General features: G+C 49.7%; 8 protein-coding genes across 8 annotated transcripts; 1 reads left to right on the top strand and 7 right to left on the bottom strand.

Annotated features, from left to right (window-relative positions):
* Window positions 1–1,281: 1,281 nt before the first annotated feature.
* On the top strand, window positions 1,282–1,882 carry PC9H_006009 (uncharacterized protein; the record flags this gene model as incomplete). Its single annotated transcript, XM_036775564.1, has 2 exons — window positions 1,282–1,337; window positions 1,390–1,882. 2 exons carry the CDS (start codon window positions 1,282–1,284, stop codon window positions 1,880–1,882), a joined length of 549 nt encoding a protein of 182 aa, XP_036631583.1.
* Window positions 1,883–2,101: 219 nt separating this feature from the next.
* Window positions 2,102–4,129, bottom strand: PC9H_006008 (uncharacterized protein; the record flags this gene model as incomplete). The annotated part of the gene is made up of 11 exons (XM_036775563.1): window positions 2,102–2,170; window positions 2,238–2,320; window positions 2,382–2,583; window positions 2,644–2,720; window positions 2,782–2,808; window positions 2,898–2,954; window positions 3,005–3,067; window positions 3,123–3,175; window positions 3,236–3,446; window positions 3,486–3,884; window positions 3,940–4,129. The coding sequence occupies 11 exons, from the start codon at window positions 4,127–4,129 to the stop codon at window positions 2,102–2,104; spliced, it is 1,431 nt and encodes a 476-aa protein (XP_036631582.1).
* A 1,198-nt stretch (window positions 4,130–5,327) lies between these two features.
* Window positions 5,328–8,949, bottom strand: PC9H_006007 (uncharacterized protein; the record flags this gene model as incomplete). Its single annotated transcript, XM_036775562.1, has 3 exons — window positions 5,328–5,660; window positions 5,728–8,228; window positions 8,316–8,949. The coding sequence occupies 3 exons, from the start codon at window positions 8,947–8,949 to the stop codon at window positions 5,328–5,330; spliced, it is 3,468 nt and encodes a 1,155-aa protein (XP_036631581.1).
* Window positions 8,950–9,123: 174 nt separating this feature from the next.
* On the bottom strand, window positions 9,124–12,177 carry PC9H_006006 (uncharacterized protein; the record flags this gene model as incomplete). Its single annotated transcript, XM_036775561.1, has 13 exons — window positions 9,124–9,168; window positions 9,485–9,797; window positions 9,857–9,966; window positions 10,029–10,164; window positions 10,225–10,461; window positions 10,518–10,693; window positions 10,753–10,934; window positions 11,011–11,219; window positions 11,274–11,392; window positions 11,446–11,475; window positions 11,526–11,581; window positions 11,631–11,961; window positions 12,016–12,177. The coding sequence occupies 13 exons, from the start codon at window positions 12,175–12,177 to the stop codon at window positions 9,124–9,126; spliced, it is 2,106 nt and encodes a 701-aa protein (XP_036631580.1).
* Window positions 12,178–13,242: 1,065 nt separating this feature from the next.
* On the bottom strand, window positions 13,243–14,191 carry ERG20_1 (Farnesyl pyrophosphate synthetase; the record flags this gene model as incomplete). The annotated part of the gene is made up of 4 exons (XM_036775560.1): window positions 13,243–13,645; window positions 13,705–13,778; window positions 13,833–14,036; window positions 14,096–14,191. The coding sequence occupies 4 exons, from the start codon at window positions 14,189–14,191 to the stop codon at window positions 13,243–13,245; spliced, it is 777 nt and encodes a 258-aa protein (XP_036631579.1).
* A 503-nt stretch (window positions 14,192–14,694) lies between these two features.
* PC9H_006004 (uncharacterized protein) lies at window positions 14,695–15,982 on the bottom strand (the record flags this gene model as incomplete). The annotated part of the gene is made up of 9 exons (XM_036775559.1): window positions 14,695–14,844; window positions 15,121–15,174; window positions 15,227–15,260; window positions 15,309–15,397; window positions 15,446–15,505; window positions 15,567–15,592; window positions 15,649–15,665; window positions 15,719–15,901; window positions 15,951–15,982. 9 exons carry the CDS (start codon window positions 15,980–15,982, stop codon window positions 14,695–14,697), a joined length of 645 nt encoding a protein of 214 aa, XP_036631578.1.
* Window positions 15,983–17,253: 1,271 nt separating this feature from the next.
* On the bottom strand, window positions 17,254–18,033 carry PC9H_006003 (uncharacterized protein; the record flags this gene model as incomplete). Its single annotated transcript, XM_036775558.1, has 3 exons — window positions 17,254–17,520; window positions 17,583–17,716; window positions 17,772–18,033. 3 exons carry the CDS (start codon window positions 18,031–18,033, stop codon window positions 17,254–17,256), a joined length of 663 nt encoding a protein of 220 aa, XP_036631577.1.
* Window positions 18,034–18,394: 361 nt separating this feature from the next.
* RPN1 (proteasome regulatory particle base subunit) lies at window positions 18,395–22,010 on the bottom strand (the record flags this gene model as incomplete). The annotated part of the gene is made up of 13 exons (XM_036775557.1): window positions 18,395–18,714; window positions 18,769–19,159; window positions 19,211–19,566; window positions 19,620–19,998; window positions 20,049–20,155; window positions 20,205–20,354; window positions 20,408–20,649; window positions 20,705–20,863; window positions 20,915–21,324; window positions 21,380–21,544; window positions 21,596–21,652; window positions 21,709–21,830; window positions 21,986–22,010. The coding sequence occupies 13 exons, from the start codon at window positions 22,008–22,010 to the stop codon at window positions 18,395–18,397; spliced, it is 2,883 nt and encodes a 960-aa protein (XP_036631576.1).
* Between the last annotated feature and the right edge of the window lie 244 nt (window positions 22,011–22,254).

Genomic DNA, 22,254 nt, shown 5'->3' with positions numbered 1-22,254 from the left:
GCATGAAAAGTAATGACTACACTGTACCTCTTAGCTACAAACAATCATGCCCTTCAAACTGGGCGCTTAGAACTGATCCACCTTGTTCTTAGTAAACCATCAACTCTCCCATCACCAAGCACCTGAGGACCATCTGTTGCTAGCGGTTTTAGAGCTTTTTTTTCGGTAGTCTTCTGGTATATCCGAAGCACCAGTGAACTTGCAAGCGTAGGTCAAGCGACTCGGATCTGTCTGTTCCTTTTCAGCTCATTGCTCAAGAGCCTTCGATGATGCGCATGGGTGCCTTCGAGCTTTGAGCGCGGCCAGGCAGTGAGTACAGCCACAAGGTAGCATGACGGTTAACTGAGTACTGTTTCAATGCATGATGGTTTCATCAATTTGTGACATGAGAAGCCTACGGTGAGAGTACTACGTTCTTGACCAAGCTGGCATGACGACAGTGGTAGCTCAGCCAACTTGGACAAAGACACTTGTATCCTTTTGTTAGACCAGCACCGGAATGTGTTGATTTACGATGGTCACCCTCGGGGTCTTCAAGTAATCATGGAGAACGCCGTCTCGAAATGGGCGCCAGGGCAGAAGTCTTTGTCTAGACACTCCCACCAACTCGGTGATGTTTAATCAAGAAGCAAGTTCGTGTGATGGACTTACTCGACTGTTTGGATTTTGCGTAGGCCCTACTTGGTGTTCGAAAGTTACAAGCCAACTCGTAGCCATGAGCCACTTCCCATCATCTGGTTCTGATAAAGTACGTCCGTCTTTTTTGCGAACACTGACCGACGCGTGTTGCTCTGGCACGGACTATAGAAGACCCCAAATCTGTGTTGCACTGAACTTTCAAAGCCTCCGAGGAAGCCTAAGGCGAAACATTATCGGACATCTAGTCCTCTTCTGACACCGGAGTCTGTGACGTTGCTAAAGCGGGTTTCCTGTTACGCTGATCGCGCAGAGGAAGTCTATCAATAGTACTCGTGCAGCCATCGCAGTGTCTGGAGAAAACTTCTTTGTCTCTCACACTCCATCACGATGGCATATCATGCTACCCACAGGCCCTCCCAGCTTACTATGAATCATCAAGATATTATAACTTGGCATTAGGCTTGTGCACCGCCATTCCGTCTAGCACTATGTTAGACCACGAGTCATGGAAGGGGGCGATTCTAGTCATGAACGGAATCCGGCACCGCCTTCCTTAGAGCATGAAAATGCCGCGACGAACGAACAGCAATAACAACAACACCCTTGTGTCCTTTCACATCTTGACGAAGCGAGAATCAAACTATGGTCAAGCGAAGTCCCGAAGACTATGTATTTTTCTGGACCACCAACCACGTCAAGTGCGTATATCAGTATGTAGTCGGCCCCAACTTATCTAAGATAGTCTTCTAGTGGTTGGGCATCTCAGTGGTACCCCGCCTCGTTCACTGTTGTGGTTACCATCGGCGGCTCGGCTAAAGAGGTCACCTTTCCAAGCACAGAACATTGGATGATGTTCCAAAAGGCACTTCTGTTCGACGACGAGGCGATCGCAAGAGAAGTAATGGCATCGAATGGGACGTCCAAGGCAGACATGGCCTACGTTAAATCACTGGGGAGAAAAGTGAAAAACTTCGACGACGAAACTTGGAAGCTGCATCGAGAGCGAATTGTGTTTGAGGGGAATCTCCATAAATTCAGGCAGCATGCCGAGCTGAGAAGTAAGCTACTGGCGACGGGGAAGAAGGAAATTGTAGAAGCAAGTCCGCGCGATAAGATATGGGGGATTGGCTATAGCGAACAGGCTGCAATCTTGAAGAGTGGGTGGGGCTTGAACCTGCTCGGGAAATCGTTAGTACAAGTGAGGGAGGCTTTGAAAAAAGAGGATGCGGCCGGACGGGGATGAAAGTGAATGGCGCTCTGCCACTGTCGAGGTCTTCGTATATAATAACAGGGTGGCAGCTTTAGTTAGGAAGTAGGAAGTAGGAAGATATAGATACAATTGGACATTATAGTCTTGGTAAGATAGATTTGTCGCAGTAATAATTTACTAAGAATCGTGCCACAGGCAATTCATACGGTAGAAGTCCGAATTATGAGCGTGGTTTGGACTGTAGACGTTCAATTAAAGCAGATGTAGGAAGGAAAGGTGCACCATACTAGCTTCAAGTACCGGCAAAGTACGGGGGGCATCCTGGAAGAAGCGTTAATATAGGGAATCTCGCGTACCGTGCCAGGGTAATAAATGACTGTCGACTCACTATTGCACAAGCCAGATGGCTGTAAACTTTTCGAGAAGGGGGAGAATGTTGTCGATGTAATGACAGAAACATTTCTTGCATGTCTGTTGTTGAGCAATACCGAGTCAGTAATTAAACACCATATCGCGGGATAATCAAACTAACATTTTGCAACGGTGGCCAAGTCGTTTGGGCGGGATTTGAAGCTGTTTACATGTTTGACGAATCTGATACCAGACCTCCCTTTCTCGTTGTTTCCTATTAGTTTCGATTCCAAGAGATCCATCTTATTGAGAAGCAGGACAAAGTCAACGGCTGACAGCAGCTTATTGGAACAAAGAGTCTGCCACAGAAGAAGGCTGTCCGTCTAAGTTTGATATGTTCTTTTGTTAACGGTTGCATGTGGGGGTAAGAGATGATCATTTACCAGACGGTTGACATTTACGTCCTCTGCCAATGTCTCATCAAAAGCTGAGAGCGACGCAACATAGAGTACTGCCGTAACTGTTTCAAAGGGAGTTGTCAGGTAAGGTCAAGATATCTGACAGGCTGACGGAGTCCATACCGTCTTCGAAGTATTGCGCCCATGCGGCTGGTTGCAGGCATTTAGGGTGAGGTTTCGAGGATCAACGCGACTTACATCAGTCTAAACTTGCAACTCTAAACAAGCAAACAACTCACCTCGCTGACTACGTCCCCCGCCAACATCGTAGATAATCCACTCCGAATCCGGCCGTGCTGCGAAGATATCAACAAGGAAAACATATACCGTCTGAAGAACATAATACCTTCCAATGCCAAGCGGTATTCTTCTGCCGATGGCGTGCTAACCCTGGCTCGTAGAATGTCCTCTGGAGTATATCTAATATGAGGACCGCACCATAATGGGTGAGCAAAAATTGTCACCTGCTGTAGGCCGGAAGCCAGGTGAACAAATTCGTGATATGTCGTCGAGGAAGCTAAAAACGGTCAAGTTAGATCCGGTGTAGCATGTCATAGGAAGATTTTCCGATATTTACAATCCAGATTGATATTCTGGATGAACCTCGCGGGCCTCCAGCTGCTCACGGGTCCATTCATGAGTCCATAGGGCTACCATATCTAGGGCATGCTCTTCCAGAAACTGCTTAGTACGGTCGTGGAACGCGAGAGACGGTGATGTGGCGTCAGCGTTATGATGATCTATCAATCTCTGTTTAAGGACCCCCGGACGTATTGATATGGACGAGGCTCTGCGCGAGATATCATGTCGTTTAAGAGCGCCGGGACGGTCAACGGCGACCCTAGAAGTGGAAGCAAAGGTAGGACTTGATGGGCGAGTAACAGCAGGAGACGAAAAAGCGGTAGATGGCTGGGAATGATAGATGTCCATATCTAGCTCAGTTTCTATGATGCGTAACTGTCTCAGGCGCGAAATGATCTCCTGAAGGTCGGTAGGAATGTGTGCCGACGAGGTGCTCGTAGATGTCGCGGGAGCGTCCCCGACGTAGAGGAGGGAGTCCGTACCACAATCCCAGGATTCGAGGGAATCTATGATCGAGTTCAACATACGAACGACGTTGAGATAAATGATGGGAAGCCACGAGTCGACTTGGGCTCGGAAAGTGGTCGGAGAGAAGGCCATTTGAAAGTTCTTCAGCATCGTTGACTTTCCTGACTCGGAGGGCCCTGTTCACCAGCGTCAGAATGTGGCTGGTAAAGTAGAATTTCAGGAAGAACTCACCCAATAACAAGATCTTTGTCTTCGGCTCCGCCGTCAACTTCAAGCGTTCTTCTTCGATGGCTCGATCGATGTTCTCGCTTCGCTTCCTCGCCTGCGCTTGAGCTGACTGCCGAAGTGCTCTCTCAGACGTACTCTCCCTGAGCTTCTGGAACGAAGGCCAAATGGATTTGTCCTTTCTGTGCTTCGACATGGTGGGGCGTATGACTTGGTGTCAAGAATTAGGTCGTAGTAAATGTAAAGAGAGGACTGTAACTTTTTGAGGGTTGGGAAAACTGCGTGCTGGTGCCAGTGCGCTTGCATCGAGTTACGTCGGCTATATGAAATTGCATCAGCCTTCACGGTCCAGGGCCGATTATATACGTGACCGAGTTAGAGGGGCAACTCTATCGGAGGCCGGCTCAGAGGGTCAAAACATGCAAATAACGGTACGCACGGAGTAGCAGAACACGCGGCAGGACTTCAACCGTTTCATGTTATTTCCATCGGTCGTACCCTAGTGTCAAATCCAGATCTTCAGACTGTTGTCAAGGCCGCACGTGCTGCCATTCATTGAGTTTGTGGTATTCATACGTATTGATTCCGCTGTTGCTTTTTAGTAGGACAGGTAATGTAAAAAAGGTCAAATTTTGCTATATGCGGAGCTACAAATGAAGATTCAATAATGTTCAACCAACACCGGGCCAACACCCAACACCGGGCAGCGGATGAAGCCACCAAAAATTATTACCCACCTCATGAGTTGCGGGTTTTCGAGAACCAGAGAACGATTGATTTTATACTTGGAAGTATGTGTCAAAGCTCCAGAATCACTGCCACTGGGGTGGTCCTGATCAGGTAACGTTCCATTTGGAAGAGTTGATGACTCGAAGAACTTCTGAGGATCTGAGAAGGAACAGGCACGAAAGCGCCAAATAAGGCGTCAATAACTCCTAGAGGCTAGCTGCGTATACGTATTACTGTACGAAATAGCAACATTGACTGATACCAAAATGATTACCTAGAATAAAAACGACGATAATGCAACGCCACTTTAAGACAGTGTTTATGAATAAGGCGTAGGGAGGAGAGGGTCGTACATAAGCTGTTCCATAGGCGAAACACGGTGTAGATGATTGATGGGACATGAAAGTATGGCGCTGGTGATGCAAGATGCGTAAGGAGACAATAGTGGTGTATGTACAAAGACAGAATGATAGCATGAACGTAAACACAGATAGACAACCTAGGTAATGTGAAGAATGAATATGAAATGTACACGACCATGAGTGGTAAGCAGACGAGATGGAATAAGGTGTAGATGCGGAGCGTGCGTATTGTATAATCGGGAAAAAGGAAAGGGTGCGCTTCGGAAAGTAGTAGCATGGATGCGAAATATGAATGCTATGGCATTAGGCTCGCTTACGGTCCGGCGACCATCGTTGGGTTTCATCATCCAGAACAAAAACAACGTCTTCTTCGTCCTCGTCCTCGTCATCTTCCTGGTGGTCAAGCTCGTTGGGTTGTAAGGATGGTAATTCCGCAGTCTCAGCCTCTACAACGCTCGGCTTCGCATCAGGCAAGACAAACCGTTCCCAACCGTCCATTCGAACCCAGTCGTTATTCACTTGAACCACGGAAGATAGAGAGAGTACCTCCTTCACGAGTTGGAATTCGTGAGTTAATGCCGTAACTCGTTTGAAGGACGCAATCAGGTGGATGGATATCCAGCCTTTGGAATCCATCTAAGAAAAAGGATTGGCATTTAGCACACTTGCGTTTAATTTCGGAGGAAATTGCAGTACGACGTACGTTTTGCCGCAAATAGAGATCTTGTGCCATATTTTGCGGGCTCAAGTAATACTCCAGTTGACTCAAGAGGAGATATCGTGTTGAATCCAAGTGATAGTTCACATACAACGGTACAGGAACGGGGGGGCCGGTTATTTGACCGCTTGCCGCCGGAAGGTGCTGAGGGATAGGTGCATAGGCCTCGTAGCCAACCTGGGCGTGGGTATGTATGGGCAAATACGTCGCCATGCCTTGATGGTGCGAAGTGGGACTTTGCGCGGGGAGGTAGTATCCATTTGTTATATTAGGATCGTTGTACTGCATTAGCGGCCGAAATTGTTGTTGTGGAGGAGTCACAGTAAACGGTGGCTGCCGCGGTTGTGGAGGAGCATGGAATGAAGCACGAGGTCGATGCATGGACCTGCCGTATCCGCCAGGTCCCCCAGCTCTGCCTCTCCGCCCGCCATACCCGCCACGTTCATATCCATAACCACCATAAGAACCCCTCCGAGGTCGCCCCATCATCCCACCGGCATCCCCATCTCTATCTCTATCTCTCCCTGGGCCACCTCTTCCACCCCTATCGTAGTCGAATTCATCCCTCCATCTCCGCCCATCCTCGCGAATCTCTTGATCCCTCATCATGTCTGGTTCGCGACGTCCATCCTGGGGTAGTTGCTCCCCTTGAAGGACTCCCATCCCATACCCAGGGCCGCTTTCCAGACCGGAACCATACCTGAAGTCTCTAATGGCAAACTCGTCGCCCAATGATTGAGGAGCAAGTGCCTGAACAGGTCGCTCATTTCCGACCATATGTGGTGTAGGTTGCAGGTCCAGAGGAAGGGGCGGCAGTTGCTCGGAATCGCTGATGTCCATTACGCCCAAAGGCTCACCTACTTCCGCAGTGGCAGAACTTGGGTGGACGAAGTGTGTACCGTCCAAATTTGAAGTGATGATTTCTGGTCGTTCTAAGGTGGCATTCACATCGGTGCTACCGAACTGCCATTTCTTCTCTGCACCACTCAAATCCACGGGGCGGCTTCGATTTTGACCGTCGTTGACCTCTTGATTCCCTGCACGATTTGGCGATGCCGAGTCCGCCACGACGGTCGGGATATCCTTGAGATCCCCATTGGTTGAGTCCGTTTTAGCTAAGGGCTTCGCCGAACTCGTTCGTGAGCGTATCCGCGGAGGTTTTGGCTCATCGGGTGTAAGTCCAATAGAGAACGCAGTAAACGCTTTGGGCAAGGATTCGATATCAGCTTGCTGGCCGGCTATTTCTCGGTTGATCAACCCATCGAGATCGGGAGGGCTGCTAGTGACCTCCACCCCTATACTACCAAACACGACGGAGCCTGGTTTTATGGATGAGCCGTTACCATTGGCAGTACCATTCAGGTGGGGACTACTATTGAACGAGCCAATTTCCCTGTATCCAGCAACGGGTTTTGACTCTTCAGGCGGTGGGGGATGATCGATCATTGTGGGCGGGGGTAGTTGTAATTGTTGCTGTTGTTCCTCTGAAGGGCTTACTGACTTTCGTTGGTGAGAGGGAGCTCCAATGGAGGGCTGATGGGAAAGAGGTTGAGGATACGCAAGCAGATGTGCATTTGGAGGATAAGGACTCTGGGCTGCAGAGGGATGTGAGGGGAATCCGTGACTATTTCCGTTCCAATGGGAATAACTAGCGGCCTGCCCATGGGCATATTCTGGCATTCCGCCGTACATATGAGGGGGATACACGTGTAGGTATCCCGTCGGGCCAGGAGGGTAAGCAGAAAGTGGTTGTGATGGGGGGATAGAAATGGGACTATGTCCGTGAGTCGAAACAACGTTTGATGGTGGATATCCATTAGGTCCACCAGGAGGCAAAACATATGGAGCGGATAAAGGAGAAGCGCTGTAAGATCCCTGTGTGGAGCCTTGCTGGCTAGATGTTTGCTGGATAGGAAGGGGTGGTATAGAACCATGGTCGTGAGACTGTTGAGGAAGAGCGTAGTAAGGGGAACCAGAAATGGGGACAGGGCCATACAGGGGGACAGAATAGGACACTGGGGGGTCACTAGACGTCGTATCGACATATGTTACAGGCTGAGTGGGAAGTTGGGTAGGAGGGTTGATATTGCGGGGAGGAGCATACGGCGAACCATTGAGATTGCTGACGTTGATATCAACATTGTTGGTTATCAAACTAAATGAATCGTCCTCCAGTTTTCTACCGCCTCTCGATAGTCTAGGACTCGATTGCGCGCTGGTAGAACGACTTGCGATCCGAGAATGTGTCGTAGACTGAATTCGACTATGGGCTTGAGATGCAGCCCGCGACGCGTTCTGTGATCCAGGCTGGGCGGTGGAAGTGTTAGGATTATTGCTCCGCGTAGGGTTGGTACCTTTCTGGGATTGCGCTCGAGAATGCGCCCGCGAATGTTGTTTTGATGAAGAAGACTTGTGGTTTTGATTCTGTGCGTCGGCAGCTGCTTGAAGTTCTGCGGCAGGTATGGGCACCCACTTCTGCTTCTCACCTGATGGTCATTTCGCGAATACACGTAACAAGGGGAATATGCACCCAAGTCAACAAGAGTTAAATCAGATCAACGGAGTGAACGCACCCTTTCTCAGTGTAGGCTCCTGTTCTTTCCAGATAGTCGAACCCTCCTTAGAGTCGGCCGGAAACGTAGACTTTCCAACCTCGGGCCAGCTCTCAGAGTCATGAACTAAGGGCGGGCCAGGTCGAGGGGGTATTTGTACAACAAATGGGTCTTCAACAACGACCTCTGAAGATGAAGGCATCGCAGCTACCTGCTGAGTTGACGATGATGATGTAGATGTGGCAGTTGTTCTTGATACCATTTGTTCCTTACGACGATTCCACACGTTGTCTACAGGAACTTTAGTTGTCGCTGGCGTTGTTGAAGCTAGATCATTGAGCGGTGTCTGGGCGCCCATATTCGGTGACGATGCGCTCGTACTGCTGGCGGTGGTGGAAACATGGCCATTGACGGTATTCGCGTTGGCGACACCGGTGTCCTGGGAAGTTAAGCTTGAACTTGGTCCTGCAGCTACAGGTACATCGACACCTGATGATTTTGAGTGTGATTTGGGCGTAGTAGATACTTGTGGCGTAGTTGGTTGTATAGGCGACGAAACGGACGTGGAGGGGCGAATGGAGGTTGGGGCTTTGATGCTTTGCGCTTTCTTTGCACGCTCCGCGTAGGTTGGCGTTTTCGCCACAGATGCTACCATCGATCGACGTAGAATTAATGATTTTGCGTAGTCGTGCGTTCCAGGTGATATGGACACAGAATGCCAATGGGGATCGAATTTAGAGGGTACGACGAGGAGAGGATGACGATAACTATTCAATTAACTGCTGAGGTAAATCTTTCCACGGTCATCAGCAGGGAAAAGGGGTGACTCCTATGCTAATTCCTGTGATAGCAAAGGAGTGCTGAAGAACCCTTGCTGTGCATCGGTATAGTAGAATGTGCATTGGTAGGGTATGGGTAAATATGCCAAAGAAGAACCATTATTAGAAACCGCAAAGCAAAATAGGGAACAACCGAAGACCGTCGTAAAACAAACTAGTCAGATAACAAGAGAAAAAGGTCACTTTTCAGGCCTGCGGAGACTTGGGTGATTTCGGACTCGTAGGCATCCTCGCTCCCATCGTACTAATCCTTTTGCTAATGCTCCTCCCGAGTCCCCCTAACCCCTCTCCCCTCTCCATTTCCTCGCCATTGTCCTTCAACCACAACCCTTGTTGGAATCCATAGAACACCGAGCGCCGCCTCAGCCCTGGACTTGAAGCGTCCTCGTATCCGTCCTCGCCCTCCATAATGATCTTCATCGTCAGCGGTTCGATACGGAACTTCTTCCCGCGAAGGACATTGCTGAGGTCTTTCTCACTGCGCTGGCCGGAAAGAAGCTCTCCCGCGGATGTTTGGCCACCAATGGCGACGGCAGAGGCAATGGTCCCTGGTTCGTGGCGAAGACGCAAGTTGCGACGCGAAAAGCGATGCCAAATCTGGATGAATGTACTCAAGAACGCGAGGAGAAGCATGAAAGGAGCCAGGACGTGCACAGAGACGTCACTGGGGGCTGGAGGTAAGCACGAAGCTCACATGGATGCAAATAAAGAAGGTAGGCATACCTGAGGAATAAGCGTTTAACCCATTGCTTAACCTGAACATTGATGGGGCGCCGGTCATTGGGATAACCCAAGAAGTACACTTCCTTCGCAATAAGCGTGAGGTATGTCGTCTATCACAATGATAGACAATCAGTAGCTGTTTGTCTAGACAAGTCAAGAAGTTGGTGCTCACATAGACTCGAGTGGACAATTGAACAAAACGGTCTGCCTGGAAGGAGCTCTCGAGCCCTTCAGCACTCTGACTCGCTGCTTGGAGAACCGCCGCGGGCATTTGTAGGCGAACGGAGTCTCGTCTCTGTCTTATGAACCTTGGGACACGAACACGTTAACGATGGAGCTGAAAGCAACAAGTTGGGTTGTTTGCTTACCTGTCTGGGTTGTCCAATGCAAATGCAAAGTCAATGCCATTGTACGCCCTCCCATTCAACGGAGGTCCTGTGACGTTCCCAGCGAAGTCAGAGAAGTTCGAGCTCGCGGCATTGAACGGCCGGAGTTCAGTAACTTGGGTTAGATTTTGCGACGCAATATCGACATTAACGTTGACATCGAAGAGGGAGAAGGAAGGGGAGCATATTGTCCCTGAAGCCATCGCGGTTGGCTGGTACCTGTAACCCAAAGCAATGATGAACGAGCGCACAACTGAAAATATGCAATGACATACGTGAAGAACCAGAATATGACAGGCGCAAATTGGGGCTCTGTCTGTCCTTCACAATTTGGGTTGTCCACACCAAAGAGTGTCGTCGCATTTCTATCCACAGACCAAGTGAAAGTGCACCCGTTACTGTTGACGGAGTTGTTCCATCCACTGCCATCAGCAAGTTGCAGCATTTGAATCTATGCTCAGAAAGGTCACACCATCAGCACGGAGATTCGAGTATGGTCATTCGACTGACCTGAATGGGCCGACAACCGGATTCACTCTTGACGGCTGTTGTATTGGTGACGACGGTTCCATTGCCAATGCTGTTTCTAGGAATCTCGAAAGGCGCGATAGTGTAAGCACCGTGAACAAAGGGTGGTTCAGGGAGGTTGTACAAGATGGAGGCGGCGGCAAACCCGGCGGCAGTTACAAATGCTATGAATAGCAGAATATGTTTAACATTCGTAGGCATGGCAATGAAGGGCGAGATTCGGGAGGCAATGTCACTCACTAGTAAGATTTCCGAACTCGTCGTTCTGATTGAGACCAAGCAAAGCTAAGTTGTTTACAGTAGAGTCGGGCTCTGTCATCCATGTATCTTTGACGACTAACAAAGCGGCTGCTAGGGGCTGGAAGGAAAGCGATAGAAGGACCATGAAGGAGGTGATCATGACGAGGTAGTGCTTGTTTGACACAGCATGGGCCCATACGATGAAATTACTACGGAGAAAAGGGGTTAGGTCGTAAGTGAGGGAGGAGGAATGGAACACTCACTTGTGCCGTGTGTAATCAAGCAACAGACTCCTTTGCGGCGGCGAGTCCCCATGTACAAGGTCGACGTAGGGTTGCATCTTCTTGATTTCGATATCCGTCCAAGTCCACATAGCGACTAACTACGAGGTATGTTCATAAACGGGGAGAACGCCGCGCAATTATCAATACTTACGAAGGCAGCGACAGCAACAGGTGGTAGGGTCTATAGCCATTCATCAGCAAGTCATAAACTCGAGGGCTGTGAGCACTCACATAAACATAGTGCATAACATCTTGCGAGTCAGTAATATCCCCTTTGGTGGCCCACCCTGAGCAACGTTAATTACCTACCTCCGAATGAATCACAAAGAATCGCACCTTGGTTCTTATTGCTAAAGTGTAGCGCAACCTCCAGAGCAATTGCCCCACCCGCCAAGAATACAACCAGCGATAACCAAAACCACGTCCTCAATGGTAGCGGGACCCAAGTATCCGAACGATCACTCTTCATATCGACGTCATCAGAATCTTGAGCGACAAAGTTTTCGGGGTTGGGATGTCTAGGACGAGGTTCCGGTTTCTCCGCATCGGTGAATTGCACATTACCGCCGGGCGCGCCCCCACTGCTAAGCGGAACATTGGAGCTACGTCTGGAGGGTGGGTTGGAGGTGTCAAGGAGTCTCTGGGATGGAGTCGAAGGTGGAGAGTCCTGAGAACAACACTAAGGAGGAGCAAGAAGGCTGTTGGCCGAAGTGAAACCTACCGAACCGCCATATACACCCGGCAACACTGCAGGCATAGCTGCTCCCTTTGGTAATGCAGGTAAAGAACTCCTCGTACCGGACTCATCTACGACCGTAGAATCAGAGACGGCAGAGTGATACGATGTTATTGGGGGTTTCGAAGGCGTCGTAGATGAAGACATGGCGATACTTTTGTGTCGAGAGTCGTGCAGGGGAAGTCGCCTGGCGTGCCAATATATACTCTGTGCTAGGTCCTTTTACCCTGCGAGTAGGGTTGCTTTCAGGATACCCGCAGAAATAAGGATAAAGGATGTCGAGCAGTTATCGAGCACTAGCGTGGCTGGGCGGTGGGGATGACGCCTCGTTTAGCGAATGGAACAAAGCAAGGAGGCTCGTGTCAAACCTGCGCAACAATGGAAGAACGTCAGACACAAATCTAGCCTCACTTTTCGGCAGCGAGAAAAGGGAAAGCCTGTGGAGCTGCTTCTTCGAATTCAGAACTTCAAAGCAAGTCTGCTGATGGCCGTGACCTCGAGGCTGAGAGAAGAATGAATATATGTCTCAGACAGACAGGCCAGTCGAGAGAAGGAGAAAGGGGTTGCCCCAAGGTTGGTGGGAAGAGGGAGTAAGCAAGATGTGGGCTTCTGTGGGCACGTACCTCAATGTCAACTGTGAGACAGAAACGTGAATTCGTCCGTGAAATCTGATGCTGATATGATTGGATCAGTAAGAAGAATTGAAGCGCCTGCGGACAATAGATGGCCTGGATTTCTCGCTATTTGGAGGTGGTAGATCGAAGGCAATGAGCTGAGGTGCAGTGCAGCGGGAGCATAGCTGGGCGCATGGCGCGGCGGCTTCGGGAGTTTCAAAGAATGTAGCGTGACGTGACTGGAGACAGCGCGATTTGCCAAATTTGTAGCGACGCATCGTGATGTGACGAGCCACGCGACCAATGTCAACTGACTACATTGTACAAGTCTTAGACTGCGAGGCTCGAGCTAGATCTTCCTATTCTTTACAGGCTCACAGGTCAAAATTTCAGCATCCCATAGAGATGGATTCAGTGCGTACATGATTCCTTCAGTCAAATTTCTAACTACGAAGGGCTCCGCCAACGCAACGAACGAGGTAGTAGAACGGCGCGGCGAGACCCATTCACATCAATCGCTTGTGAATTTTTTGCAAGAACGTCACAAAAACCTCCCGCTTTAATTCTCCTACCTTTGTTGCCTCAGGTATTATTTCGATTAACCCAGTGATTCAGCAAACGCATCGTCCTCGTACTTCGCATATTCCTCCGCAATGCCGACCTCCTCAAACACCTTCTTGACCTTACACTCTTGGCCCCTCCCTTTCCCCCCGTAGTTCGCATCTAGGATAGCACGTTGTTCTGGGTTGGCTAGAGCAAGAGCCGTGTTGATGCACCAGGAGCACTTGTTGTCGATGATGTCTGTGCCGACTTTGCCAATTTGTTCGACTGTTCCAGCGTAGTCAAGCCAGTCGTCCTGCACCTGGAAGTATTCTCCGAGCGGGATGAGAATCGATAAGGCAATTTGATAAGGCCGGATGGCGGTGGCGGGATCAGAGTCTAGGATGCCAGTAAGACGCATCGCGAGTGCGACAGGCAGATAGAAAGAGTAGTAGGCCGTCCTGTAAACCACGATTTTGCGATGCCTGAGGACAACACCTAAGCTACCTCAAGAGAGAACTTGCTGAGATCGACGGTATCCTCAGATGCCGTAATGAGATCCACGAGCTGACCAGTGTCTGTGTTGAATGATACCTGACATAAGGGGCATATTTGCATTAGGGACCATCTGGGGAGGGGAAGGCATACGTCGTGAAAGAGTTCAAGCACATCGACATAGTAAGTCTCTTGTCTGAAGTGTTTCTTGAGGAGGTGGAATATGGCGCTGCGAAGCATGCAAGCGTCGTTTATTGCAATCAAGCGTACGTGAGGTAGACGATACCAGCATGGCTGTGTTCGCCGGACCAGACATTTGTCCATAACATCGTCGGATACGAGGCAGAACGCCTGGAACTGACGGCAGAATGATGATTCAGTACTTGCGTATCAAGAACAGCAACTGATTTACGCACTAGTTCGATGCACCATCCGAGTACGGCTGCTTTGCCATACTCTGCATCTGTGAGGGATCGACCAAGCAGGATCTCGGCGGAGTCTATGACAGACATGCCTCGATTGAGTTTCCCTCCGAGCACATTGTAATCGAGATTCTAAAGGATCAACACGTCAATTCGAGTTGTCTCAGCAACGAGCGAGAGTTTTGAAAAGGAAGAGCTTGAACAATGCAGCCTGACATTTCTATACCAATTACAAGCGTCTTTGGGGAGCTGTTGCTGCTCCATATGCTGGACTAGTTCATCTCGAATGGGTTCCCACACGGAGAAAACCGGTCTCGTCGTGATGCTTGATCGTCGTTTTGCGTAGGTGTGGATAGGGCGCTGTTCGCCATGCGAGCAATGCAAATCAGGAAGAGAGCTCCGTTCTTCGCAATGATATGCGTTGAAGCGCTGACAATGTCGAGAAATAAGAGAAGCCTACGATTATATACATGTTTTTGTCAGGTAGAGCGCTTCAATGACAAGTATCATGCACCATTGACTCATCTCTTCCTCCGATGTTCGCATTCCGTATCTGGCGGAATGACTACTGGCTGATGACTCCAAAGGTGCGATCAGTATGCTCCCAGGTTGGTTCGGGGAACAGTAAGTGGGCCTTGGGTATTGCGCATAAGAGTTGGGATGGGGGTAAACGCTACTAGACTTCTCGCCGCAAGTAGCATTTGTATACCATCTTTACGGCCGCGCTGAACCTCTTTCGTTACCTAAGATACTGGGTGAGTGGATTGTGATTCGTCACTGCGGAAACGCATGGCCCAGGTTCTACATGGACAGGCGGTTAGCAATGAGTGCAAGTGAACCCTGCTAGTTATTTCCGTTCGAGAGGATTAACACATTATACCCCACACTTTCCCCGACGTCGAATACATGACATGCGATATCTAACCAGTGCGTTTCGGGATCACGTACGTTACGTTCCCGTCATCGAACCGCTAAGGTGGATCAGAGCATGAGTCACGCAACGAGAGTAGGGAACGTACCTTAAGCCTGAACATACACATCATGTAGCCCGCCTTTCCCTTTGCTTCCCACCACTATCAGCATAGTTAACGTGGGGGTTAAACAGCAAACGACAGGCATTCTTACTTCATCGACAACATATAAACCGTCGTAGCGGTATCTTCGCTCTAATCAACCCACGGATGTCCAAATAAATACCGAGACGTACCTGTATTTGCCTCCCGGGTTTGGGGCATATATTGAGTTCAACTTGTCCCCTCTGATAACCCTGATAGGAAGGCGAGTGGTGTAGGCGTGCTAGAAGAGACCGTGAAAAAGAGACACAACAAGGGGCAATCAGCTAACCCTCAGAGCTGCATTCGCTCCCTTCCACTCTTGGTCTCCTGCTTGAGGTCGCCCACGTGCCTATTTATTGTGAGCTACGGGGAAAGTCCTGCTATCTAGTAGGTAACAGCGATAAACCCACTGATTCCCCTGTCTTCGCTCCTTTGCCTGATGTACAACCGAGAATAAATGGCTAGACATCACGACAAACCACGGAGGCTCACCTTGTCCCACATATATACTTACCGAAAGTACGCGTCAGTCAATACCACGCCCGTATACCAGGACACTTACATCTCCTCCCCGTTATCAACATCGTCTTCATATCCACCGCACAGAACGACTGAGAAGACCTCATCGCCTACGCTGTGGATGCCTTGTACAAGTGGCAAGTGCACTCCAGTCCCGCTCAGGTGTCTCCGATCACGGAACCTCGCTCCAGGTTTGATATTGCCAACGTCGCCATTGAATTCCGCACTGCATGGAGTTAGTCAAGCCACGGAGAGAAAATGTTAGTAGCACCCACAGTTCCTTTGCTGTTTTCTCCGCTGCTGGCATTAGGTTTGGTAGTGGTTGACACAATGAAAGCTAGGAGAAGATCAGAACATGAATGAATGCGGCTTGGCCTGTTGATAAGCTCTTCCCATGCAGTGCCCCAGACATGTGCTCAACCTGACGAGTATAGTAACTGCACGCAGCCGGCGGTATTAGCCACAGGAAGGTGGTGATGTGCGGGGTCCAGCCCACATCTCTGACTATACGAGCGCCATTCAGTGGATTACTGTAGTGTGAGCGACATAATTTCTTCGTAAACTTGGGAGGAAATGCCTGATTTCACAAGTGGATAATGCAAGCAGTGAGGGTGTCGGTAAACCTGCGACCTGGAATGCAGAATCAATTGTTCGTGTTGTGCAAGGTAGAGTCATGGAATGAAGAGTTCGTTCAGACTCCGCAACCCATCATTCCCAAAACCGCCACTGGGCACCCAAATAAGGTTACCTCCTCCGAAGTTCGTGCGTAGGTTAGGAATTGCGGTTCTCCGTTGTCTCGGACTACGTGGTATGATCTCAACTGCTATGGTGCTATTGTAATTCCCAAGGCTTATAGGTGTTGCTACCAGTTATTATGAGCGATTTACTGCTTTTTTTTGGATGGGCGAATACATTGGCAAGAGTCTTCATCTTCATCTTCATCTTCATCTTCATCTTCATCTTCGGCATCGGTAGGTGCAATGCAGGCTAAGCACGTCCATCAATGATGCGGGTGAGTGGCCAAAGAATTGACGGCCTGTTGGTACTAGGTACTAGACAGAACAGGGATAGATTGTCCCACCGGGGTGCAGTAAGCTGACGCGTACGGATGTCCACATCCCAACATTCGTCGCGCTAAACCATCCGGTCCAGAAATACTATCAACGATTCTCTTTGAATAGGAGTATGCTGATTGTTCTAGGTGACTCTATCGTAAGACAATTCTTTGCATTTGAAGCGAGCTCCCCTATATATTATATATTCGTCTCGGTAATCATGGCCCCTTCGTCTAGGTGCTCGCCCGCACTTCCGACGTCACTTACCCCTCGTCTCACATTTTCGGTCCTCTCTCGACTCGCCTCCGGCCGCTCAGGCTTAGAAAGAGATTTCTCCCCAGTCCTGCGTGCTCTCGTGGGGAGCATTTGAGGTGATGCGTTCTGTGAGTGAATCAACAAAGGTGGTAGCATTGGTTTTGGAATGAGTTCGGGACAGTGGTTTTTAATGATACGAGTAAGCTAGGCGTAGTGATTATCGTGACCAAGTATCTAAGCCCCTAATCTACGCCCCCTAGCGTCGTACTTAGGCTGTCAACGTACAAGTGCTATTCACCCTGGAGCACCCAGTCGGGCAAGTGGCATTGACATCGTACTGCCAGAAGAATAGGGGATTCGTCTCGTTCGTCAAGATGCCGGGGATGAATGAAGTGTTGGAGGAGAGGGCGGACGACTGTCGAAAGATCTCCTTTGAGCTAATGCTGATTTGTCCCCAACCGTTGTCTATCAATGCCTTGATGCTCGTGCCGTAGATATATTCCCGGAAGCCTGCCCAACGGACGGCGGATGCACACTAGAAGGAGGGAAGTACGTCAGCAGGGGGACGGATAGCAGATCACTGGTGGATGGCATTACCATTGGGCAGGACTCTGCGTTCGTGTAAAGGCTCAGCTGCTTGAAGGCTGAAATCGCGTCTCTGGGGCTGAGTTTATACGGCCCAGCAGGGTCGGTCAGGACCTTTGAGCAATTTTGAATTGCCGCGATTTCTCCTATAGTCGTCGGAGTGAGTAAACCTCGACTTAGTATACGGTGGGAATTTGCCACCATGGAGCGTTGGGTCTCCGTGAAGACTGTTGGAATTGATTCCGATGCAGACGAGCTCGCCTAGACCTCCGGCAGTATGATTCACGATGGCTGTCCCGAAGGCGGCAAATGGACACGGAGACGAGAGCTCTGCTAGCGCTGCATTCGCCCTACGCATCCAGTGGATTCGAGTGCTGAGAGGAATGCTCGAATTTTTAGCGTGGTCATCGCAACCCAAGACTGAGATGACCAGCGACGATAAGAGAAGCGTGAGGATGAACATATGGGGCAAGATCGCTGAGGAACTGAAGTACTGCTGAAGCCTGTCGAACTTTATAGGACGTAGAGTATCTATAGATTGGTTATTCACATAGCGCCCAGACTCTTTCAAGCCTCCTTAATTACAATATATTCCGCCTTTAATCGTTTACCAGTCGGCTGTGCTCGGGAATTTCTCGGATGCCGACTCTCCTTTGACAAATCAACACCAGTAGCTTGTGGTGACATTGGTAAGAGGATAAGAAGATAAGAAGTCCCTCTGAAATAGCGGGGGTGGTCGGCCGTATGAAAGTTGGCCAAGGACGAACAGGCATAGGATTAATTCTAAATTGTACGTAGTACTCACAGCGTATGTAGAAACGAAATCACAACTCCATCTTATCCTCCTTCTCCCATCCAGGATTTTTCTGCAGTATGACAAATCCTTCCAGGACGTGAGCAAACGGTATATACTCTTCCGTAGCTAGTTCTGCTCGTTCCGTTGTTCCTAGTCGTACAGGGGTCTGATGGGTCTGGAAGCCCGATATCGTACGTGGTTTGCCGGCTTGGCCAACGACGTCGAGTGCCTGACCCACACGGACAGTCACAGGGAGATTGTTCAATTCCTCGTCCAGTGTGATCAGGAACCGTGGATACATAGCCGTGGAAATGAAATAGAGCATCCAATGATACTTGTCGAGGACGACTATGTGACGTGTTAGATAAGGTAGACATTGGTCAGATTGTCATTACGACTTACAGGCTTTTGAGTCGGTAAATGCGGTTAATGTTGCCAATAATCCGGCGACAGCAGAGGGGCTCATGATATTGCGGTCGCAGAAGAATGGATTGACGCCGATAGTACCTTTGCCCATGTGTATCAGGCCTTGAGCAATCCGCACCATGAATAGGCAATCGGGTTCCTTGTAGTAATACCCAGCTAACTGCCGAAGCATTTGTGCGAGCCGGGCGTTGTTGGTGCCGGCACCGACCAAACCCATAGCAAATACAGCATTGATGGCGACTTGCAAATCGCTGTCGTGCGAGTATTTCGACAAAGTATCCAGGATGGGTAGTTGAGGGTTTGAGGCGCTGACTAGTCCGATGGCGAGTGGAACTGATTTACGGATAACAGGCTCGCCGTAGTGCATCTACGAGGAGATACGTAAGATTAGACACTTTAAGGAATCGTTTAGACTTACGAGGTGGTTGAATTGCCGTAGTGACATCTCAGCACCGATGTCTTCACCCATTGCAATCATAGCAATCGCTATCACTGCGAATGCCTGGAAGGTATCGTCTTGCTTCTTATCCTCTTCCTTCTCTTCCTTCTCAGCATCCTTATTCTCTTCGGCCTTCTCCTTGTCGTCCTTGTCGTCCTTCTTCTCCTTGCCAGTATTCAGGTGCTCGTCGCAGTGGTGGAGCATCGCTTGTACTTTGAGGACGTTCCCAGTTGCTGCGAATGCACATGCTTCTACGAGGATTTGCGCAGTTTTAGACACAGGATGTTCGATCGCTTTCAGCGTCTCGATGGTAGCATCCGAAGCATCCTGCTTGCCTAATGTAATCTATCTCAGTCTCGACGGGTTCGGCAGCAGTGGATGTCCATACCGAGGTAGAGAAGTGCGAGACCAAGGACCATGAACCGCGACCACTTCTCATCGAGTGCCTTCTCATCTCGCTCCATTAATGTCTGCAGAATCGTGCTGGCTACGTCACCGTGTTCGCTACCAACAAAGATGAAACCTAGAGAGAGGGCGGCCAGACTAGCTATTTCCATGGACACGGAGTCATCTGCGACTTGAGGGAGAAGAAGAGATAGTAGTTCCTCCCGATGCGAGCCAACATAAGCAAGCCCAAGACCGATGATGGCACTGGTCTTCAACGAAACGGCCTTGTTCTCAACGTAATCGCCGAGGAGCGCGAGGGCGGCGTCGGCCTCACTACGTACACCAGTATGAAGGATGCCTGTTGCTAGAAGGGCGCCAGCCTAGACACCGTTAAGTCTTAGTGACAGGGCGGGTGAATATCCAAGCATACCTTGATGTGCTCTTCAGCCGAGTAGGTATACTTATCTACGTGACTAAGACCAATCTCCGTGTCCCACAGCAAACTCAGACCAAGAGATGCGGAGGCGCTCATCATCCCTTCAACGCACTTGAGCTACGGACCCGTTGGTACACAAAGGAAACTCACCGTGGTCCTTGTTTTTGTATATCCAGCTGTTGCCTTCCTCGGCCTCCACCATCAACTTATCGTTACCGAAACCGGCGTTCACAAAGGCGTTCACGAAGGTACCGGCGAGATTACCCCGCGCTGAGTCGATATGAACAGTACCACCAGCCCCTAGCATAGGTTAGAAGATTCAGCACGGTTCACGGAGTCATTCAATAACTTACTGGTATTGTCGAGGTGCGATTTGTATATGTCTTCAAGGCTCTTGGGATCAGAGACACCAAGCTCCTTACCGAAGTCCCGGAAGTGCGTGCTCAACTTGGCGTTTGTTAAGCACTCAGCAAGGTCCTCGGGTAACTCGTCCTGGAAGTCGCTTTCTGCATCTTCGTCCTCTGACGGCGGCTTAAGCCATTCGATAGGAACCTGAGCTCGTGCAAGCAAGAAGGCGAGTTGTCGTTTCATTAATCTATGCAGGCAGTTGAGCACATATGTTTTCGACCGAGATAATAAACAGGACTTACGGGTTTCCAGGGGCATTGAAGTCTTCGCGGACTAGGTCTTTGTCGCCGATGCGTATCGACAAAGAGAGTGCTTCGGGGAACTTCTTGAACCGCACGTAAATTTGATGAGCAGTACGCAGGAACGAGACGTCATCGGGAGGGGGGAGGAGATTTACACATCTGTCAAAGAGTTAATATATTACGAGGATGCGGATAACGAAACGGACCAACCTGATCATATATTGACAGACACGACCATATGTATTTTCGTCTACGAGGTTCGCCAGCTCTTCCACAATCTCCATTTCTTGAAGCAAGTCTACAGCATCGGGCTCAGCGTTATGAGTCAATAAGAACGTCGCGCATTCTTTCGCTAGCGCTCGAAGATCATCGATCGTGCCTGTTGTAGACACTGGCTTCGCCTCGGTGGACAGGTCTTCCTCTTCTTCCCGAAGCGTGAACTCCTCCCCGAGTTCTGCGGCGAGATGTCGAACGTATTCGTGACCCCAAGAACCTGGATCTGATAGTGGAGTGGATGCGGGGCGAAGTGAAGCGGCGAGCAGTCGATAGCGGAGGGTACCACGGGGCTGAGTGTCAGAGTATGTCATCGCAAGGACTGAGAGGATGTCTGCAAAAAGACTCTACATAAAAGTTCAGCCCTGGCATCGTGCAAGACAATGGGTCTCATGATCGTACCTTCTCTTCTGATGACGGCCATGTTTCGTAGAGAACTTGAAGATCGGGGTAATGAGGACGCAGAAATTTCAATGGTTTTGGTACAGAGGTCATAGAAGATGTAGAAGTTCTGATCAGCGTCCGAAGTGTCTCGAGAGCCGGCTTATACAGCTCCGTATTGGGTTCCTACAAGCATAATGTAGCTGAAGCCCAGTGACATGCAGTCAACGTACACACCTTCAAGCGTTCAACAAGCATTTCAAGCTCAGTCTTGAGCTGCAAGTCCTCCTCTGACTAGAAGAGCTTCACCATCATTCAATACTGGGGGAACAATGAAGGGATATACTGACTAGCTCCTCGCCCTCGCCATTGGCATCGTCCTTCTGTAGCTTTGATTCGTCTACTTTTGATTCATCTTTCTGGGGATCTTCCTTTTTCTTCGGGTCGTCAGAGGTGACTCGTATGCTGAATTCTGTGGGTTGTGGCATAATGCAAGGATGCAAGCAATGAACTCGCGAGGACGCGACGCGCGTCCAGGAGTTGTGGCCAGAAATAGAAGGCTACACCCACGCTCGCTCGTGGGAAATGGCCCCCTGAAAGCTTTCTATTGGCTGTGACTGCACGCACGCCGCACGGAAACGGCGCACGACATAAGTATTTACTCGCACATTCACATAGAAAATAGAAATGAACAGGTCAGCAGCTTGTATTCTACTTTATAAGTGTATGCTGATATTACACCAAGAGGTCCGATTATCCTTGTGCGTTCTGAACCAGTGAACTATCCTCCGCACCGCACTGATCTCCACGCACAGACGATAGACGAGGCAGAAGTAAGGTAGTTCCATTCTCTGCAAGAGCTAAAGGGGCCTGACCGGGTGTGCGGCAGTACCTTC

Source organism: Pleurotus ostreatus (genome assembly GCF_014466165.1).
Source record: "Pleurotus ostreatus strain PC9 chromosome Unknown scaffold_4, whole genome shotgun sequence".
NCBI classification, from domain to species: domain Eukaryota; kingdom Fungi; phylum Basidiomycota; class Agaricomycetes; order Agaricales; family Pleurotaceae; genus Pleurotus; species Pleurotus ostreatus.
This window is presented reverse-complemented; position numbering and strand designations above follow the sequence as displayed.